The sequence below is a fragment of the Pinus tabuliformis genome, chromosome 2_1 (genome assembly GCF_031772625.1).
Source record: "Pinus tabuliformis cultivar Carrire ecotype Pingquan chromosome 2_1, CPIR1, whole genome shotgun sequence".
Taxonomy (NCBI): domain Eukaryota; kingdom Viridiplantae; phylum Streptophyta; class Pinopsida; order Pinales; family Pinaceae; genus Pinus; species Pinus tabuliformis.
In genome coordinates, this window is record NC_142299.1 from 940,622,816 (window position 1) to 940,629,371 (window position 6,556).

At 40.1% G+C, this 6,556-nt stretch overlaps 1 protein-coding gene across 1 annotated transcript; it reads right to left on the bottom strand.

Annotated features, from left to right (window-relative positions):
- Positions 1-1,473: 1,473 nt before the first annotated feature.
- Positions 1,474-2,130, bottom strand: LOC149203736 (uncharacterized). Its single transcript, XM_089401962.1, has one exon. The coding sequence runs from the start codon at positions 2,128-2,130 to the stop codon at positions 1,474-1,476; it is 657 nt and encodes a 218-aa protein (XP_089258088.1).
- Between the last annotated feature and the right edge of the window lie 4,426 nt (positions 2,131-6,556).

Consider the following 6,556-nt stretch of genomic DNA (forward strand, 5'->3'; position numbering starts at 1 on the left):
TCTTATTTGGCCTCTTCCCGAGGCGGAAGAGGCTGGAGCATAGCCTAAATTGCTTTAGGTCCTGTTCATTATCACTGACCGTCAACGGTCTCATGTTAATGTTAACATTAATTTGTATTATCGGCACAATTGTTTGCAGGTTAGGCTAAGGTTTGCAGGTTAGGCTATTTGAGCATGTTACCGGGTGTTGTGCAGCAGGTGCTGCAGGTGTCCATGCATGGCGGGAGGTGTCATGAACCACTGCCTATGTCCTTGCCTACTGTGCCTCTATACCCACCTTTGTCTCTGTGGGATCAACGGGCTATGCTTCCACTCCGGCTGGGAACTTGGATTCTGGTTTTCTCATCTTTGGTGCTGGATCGACAGAAGCAACTACTTCATTAACTGAACCAACTGGATCTATAGGGGAACTAGATCACGATGACGATCATCAGAACGAGCAAGGCTAGAAGCTAGGTCCTTATCAGTTGAGGGTGCTTACCTTCGGTTCAGAGAAAAAAAAGAGCGAGGTCATAGCCAGTGAAGAGCGAAGCCCTAGCTAGTTAAGTGTGAAGCCCTAACCAGCGTGCGAAGCGCTCTCTATCACATCTATTGTTGAACAAACACTCGGATGTTTCGTTGGAGCGCGCTGTGCTGGGATGTGCTAGGATAACCAAAGTCTTATTTGGAGCTGAAGCTTTGCCATCTTATTAGGCCTCTTCTTGAGGCGGAAGAGGCTGGAGCATAGCCTAAATTCCTTTAGGTCTTGTTCATTATCACTGACCATCAATGGTCTCATGTTAATGTTAACATTAATTTGTATTATCGGCATAATTGTTTGTAGGTTAGGCTATTTGAGCATGTTACCGGGTGTTGTGCAGCAGGTGCTGCAGGTGTCCATGCATGGCGGGAGGTGTCATGAACCACTGCCTATGTCCTTGCCTACTGTGCCTCTGTACCCACCTTTGTCTCTGTGGGATCAACGGGCTATGCTTCCACTCCAGCTGGGAACTTGGATTCTGGTTTTCTCATCTTTGGTGCTGGATCGACAGAAGCAACTGCTTCATTCACTGAACCAACTGGATCTATAGGGGAACTGGATCACGATGACGATCATCAGAACGAGCAAGGCTAGAAGCTAGGTCCTTATCAGTTGAGAGTGCTTACCTTCGGTTCAGAGAAAAAAAAGAGCGAGGTCCTAGCCAGTGAAGAGCGAAGCCCTAGCCAGTTAAGTGCGAAGCCCTAACCAGCGTGCGAAGCGCTCTCTGTCGCATCTATTGTTGAACAAACACTCGGATGTTTCGTTGGGGGATTGGCAGACTTCATCCTTCAAGGCCAGAACGGGGCTCAGGGGAATAACCCGGATGTTTCGTTGGGGGATTGGCAGACTTCATCCTTCAAGTCCAGAACGGGGCTCAGGGGAATTCCGAGCTCATCGTCTGAAGCCTCCAGCAGATAAATCAGATCAATCCCCGAGTCTGAAGCTAGGGTTTCTCAGCCTTCATGGCCTCTAGACTTGTCGTAGGCGGCACTCCAGATCTCGGCTGCGTTTTTTGAGCATCTCAGACATATGTTGAGCCATTTTGCAAGCCCAAACTCGCACAGTTTGAAGACATCTGTGTTGAATTTCTCGGGCAATTCGTACATGAAAATCCTTCGACCTCTGCAACTGTCCTCAAAGTGCCAATTTTCACCAAAGGATTCAAGATCCGGGTTGTTGAGAAAGCACTCGGATGTTTCATTGGGGGATTGGCAGACTTCATCCTTCAAGTCTAGAACGGGGCTCAGGGGAACTCCGAGCTCATCGTCTGAAGCCTCCAGCAGATAAATCAGATCAATCCCCGAGTCTAAAGCTAGGGTTTCTCGGCCTTCATGGCCTCTAGACTTGTCGTAGGCCGTTGAATCATCCCCAAGGTTTGAGGACGGATAAGAAGTCACGCCAATTTCTTCCTCCAGCCTTCTCATGACTTCATTTACGGCCTCCTCGCTAGGAATGTACTCTTCTTCTACTGCTGCTAGGGTTTTATCTGATAGCAGAGGATGATGAAACTGATGCATTTCTTCAACCTGGAAATGTTTCCACTCCCGGACATCAGTGTAGTCGGGCAGGCACTCCATATCTCGGTTGCGTTTTCTGAGCATCTCAGACATATTGACAGAGCCTGGAGATAATCACAATCACATCAGTGAAAAGAGAACAACGATGCTAAGGAGGTTCCTGAGCAGCTCTAGCCAGCCAGCAGGTAGAGATAGATGCGCGGAATGGCTGGTAAGATCCTAAGTTCAATAGGTTATATGGCAAGTTAATGAAGCTTAGTATTCTAATTTTTATATTAATGCTAAAGCGTTATAACATACATAAAGAAACGTGGGAGACCTGACATTCAGTTCCTCTAGATTTACGTGTCCGAACCCCTCCTATGTGTACTAAAGTTATCCTCAACATCTGTTGGGCCATCACCTAAGCTGATTTGATGGGGGTTAAGGTAATCCAGGCCATTTGTTGGGCCATCACCTAAGCTGATTTGATGGGGGTTAAGGTAATCCAGGCCATTTGTATGTGTATTGTGTACACATTTCATTCCATTCCACATTATGCATGCAGCGCCCGCTACGTGTAAGTTACTTTTGTTCTTATATAATAAGGTTAGAAATGATTTCGTTGTTACCTTGCTTCTGCTTCTTATTTTTCTTGCGGTCCACTACATTGATCTATTTCAGGTATTGTTTATGTTATTACATTGTTTTGATATATTTTAGCCTCTGCAGAGTTTCAGCTCAGCTTCTATGTCTTGGACCTTACCAACAAGTTCACATATCTTCATTTCATGTTGCTGGATTTCTGTATACCTCCTCGTTTCCATTTCCGATATCTTCTTTCTGCTGTTTTCAATTTTGTTAATCAAGTTTAGCAACTTTTCATCTATTTTTAGCATTTCCTCCATAAGCTCTGAATTACAGGAGATTTACAGGAGATTTCACACGAATAGACTAGGAGCTTACAGTAACCTCTTATTAGTGATACAGGTATAGCCCGTTTCTAAGATGAGTTGTATACATCTAGAGGATCTCCCAAGTCCATTAAGATCAAGAATAACTGTCACCGTTTGCATCATACCCGTGTTCTCTTACTTCCTTTTTCACTTATTCATACACGTCATCGTATCGTTTAATAAACATTTGTTCATAATTGTGTCACATCTAGTTGTGTCCTCTGGAGGCATATTCGGGGATGGTCAGGTCGCATATCGGGCACAAGAACACCTATCTTCTTGGCGAATGGTCAAGGATGGATGGAGGTAGACCCTTGAAAAGCTGTAGTAGGGTAGGAATAAACATATTCTAAAATGGAAATTGAGACGGTTTTCAATATTGGTAGTATTTTCTTTTCCAACCTGACCTTAAGTTTCCTCTTGTCTAAAAAGAATTGAGCTACAACTCCTAAACTACTTATATGATAGTACACCATGACTCATGGTTATGCTGCTTGATCTTTTCATATTATGCTTACAGCCCTGCACATTTGCAGTTATTTAGATTCACATAAAATTGAGTTTATGTGGGCAAGTGATTGATTTCTTAGTTTATCTTCTTTGATATTCTTGCTGTTAACTATTAATGTGATTGAATAAGCTTAAGCCTGAAACTCTTTTACTAATGATTTGAATTGGCCATGATAAAAAAACTGCCTTCCCCATGTGTTTCCAATAGTTAAGCAGACTATTGATAAGTTCGTTCTACTTTATCTAGTCAGATCCTAGACTGGGTTTTTTAATATGATAGGAAAATCTCAACTATAGACCCAATGGGCCTGTCGTTGAAACTTGTATGAATCCCTTTTCATGAAAAGGTAAAGGGCATGCTGTGTTTCTTCCGCAGAAGAGATGACAATGTCCTTATGTAATATCTCAGATCCATAAGCAAATGTATGAGGCCAGTGTCACCTCTTTGTGGATGAAACCTCATGTTCCTACATATGTATCATTAGTTTTTTTTCCTGACAATGGCCTTCTATATGTATGAGGCCTTCTGTAAGTAGATGTATGAGGCCTTTATGTATTATTAGTTTTTTTTTCTGAGAATGGCCTTATATAATACCTGAGATCAATAACTAGATGTACGAGGAAGTGTCATTTCTCTGTGTTTTAAACCTCCTATACCTACATATATTATTAGTTTTTCTTTCCTTTTTTCTAATAATGAGGGGGCACCCATGCTTACAGCCCTCACATTTGCAGTTATTTAGATTCACATAAAATTGAGTTTATGTGGGCAAGTAATTGATTTCTTCGTTTATCTTCTTTGATATTCTTGTTGTTAACTATTAATGTGATTGAATAAGCTTAAGTCTCTTTGTGGATGAAACCTCATGTTCCTACATATGTATCATTAGTTTTTTTTCCTGACAATGGCCTTCTATATGTATGAGGCCTTCTGTAAGTAGATGTATGAGGCCTTTATATATTATTAGTTTTTTTCTGAGAATGGCCTTATATAATACCTGAGATCAATAACTAGATGTACGAGGGAGTGTCATTTCTCTGTGTTTGAAACCTCTTGTACCTACATATATCATTATTTTTTCTTTCTTTTTTTTCTAATAATGAGGGGGCACCCATGCTTACAGCCCTGCACATTTGCAGTTATTTAGATTCACATAAAATTGAGTTTATGTGGGCAAGTAATTGATTTCTTAGTTTATCTTCTTTGATATTCTTGCTGTTAACTATTAATGTGATTGAATAAGCTTAAGTCTGAAACTCTTTTACTAATCATCTGAATTGGCCATGATAAAAAAACTGCCTTCCCCATATGTTTCCAATAGTTAAGAAGACTATTGATAAGTTCGTTCTACTTTATCTAGTCAGATCCTAGACTGGGTTTTTTAATATGATAGGAAAATCTCAACTATAGACCCAATGGGCCTGTCCTTGAAACTTGTATGAATACCTTCTCATGAAAAGGTAAAGGGCATGCTGTGTTTCTTCCGCAAAAGAGATGACAATGTCCTTATGTAATATCTCAGATCCATAAGCAAATGTATGAGGCCAGTGTCACCTCTTTGTGGATGAAACCTCATGTTCCTACATATGTATCATTAGTTTTTTTTTCTGACAATGGCCTTCTATATGTATGAGGCCTTCTGTAAGTAGATGTATGAGGCCTTTATAGCCATCCGTTTACCTTCCTCATCACTCTTAATCACCATGTCGGGCTAGGGGAGGTAGTAAAGGAAGCTGAGCTAACTCACTCACGATCTATTTACTTTCCATAACTAACTACCTTGTATTGTATCTATAATATTCACAACGAGCTTACTTATATAACTCTGCTTTACTAGCATCATGAATTAAAGGAATACCGTGGTACTAATTATATTGAAACAGAGCAGTATCGCTCTCTGATCATGTGATTACTAACATATCGCTAGTATCATTCTCTGATCATGTGATTACTGACATATCGCTATTGTATAACCTTGATATGTATGATCTTATTAGAACAATCTTATACATCATGATTAAGCAGTAACCTCAAGTGATGCAATCTACTAACACACTTGAAGTGAATCCTTACCCTTATATTGACACTACTATGATTTCGATTACTCCCAAGTCCATTAAGATCAATAATAACTGTCACCGTTTGCTTCATACCCGTGTTCTCTTACTTCCTTTTTCACTTATTCATACACGCCATTGTATCGTTTAATAAACATTTGTTCATAATTGTATCACATCTAGTTGTGTCCTTTGGAGGCATATTCGGGGATGGTCAGGTCACATATCGGGCACGAGAACACCTATCTTCTTGGCGAATGGTCAAGGATGGATGGAGGTAGACCCCTGAAAAGCTGTAGTAGGGTAGGAATAAACATATTCTAAAATGGAAATTGAGACGGTTTTCAATATTGGTAGTATTTTCTTTTCCAACCTGACCTTAAGTTTCCTCTTGTCTGAAAAGAATTGAGCTATAGCTCCTAATCTACTTATATGATAGTACACTATGACTCACGGTTATGTTGCTTGATCTTTTCATATTATGCTTACAGCCCTGCACATTTGCAGTTATTTAGATTCACATAAAATTGAGTTTATGTGGGCAAGTAATTGATTTCTTAGTTTATGTTCTTTGATATTCTTGCTGTTAACTATTAATTTGATTGAATAAGCTTAAGTCTGAAACTCTTTTACTAATGATTTGAATTGGCCATGATAAAAAAACTGCCTTCCCCATATGTTTCCAATAGTTAAGCAGACTATTGATAAGTTCATTCTACTTTATCTAGTCAGATCCTAGACTGGGTTTTTTAATATGATAGGAAAATCTCAACTATAGACCCAATGGGCCTGTCGTTGAAACTTGTATGAATTCCTTTTCATGAAAAGGTAAAGGGCATGTTGTGTTTCTTCCGCAGAAGAGATGACAATGTCCTTATGTAATATCTCAGATCCATAAACAAATGTATGAGGCCAGTGTCACCTCTTTGTGGATGAAACCTCATGTTCCTACATATGTATCATTAGTTTTTTCTCCTGACAATGGCCTTCTATATGTATGAGGCCTTTATGTATTA

Coding starts and splice junctions, on each gene's coding strand:
- LOC149203736 (XM_089401962.1), bottom strand. CDS start 2,130: ATGTCTGAGATGCTCAGAAAACGCAACCGAGATATGGAGTGCCTGCCC.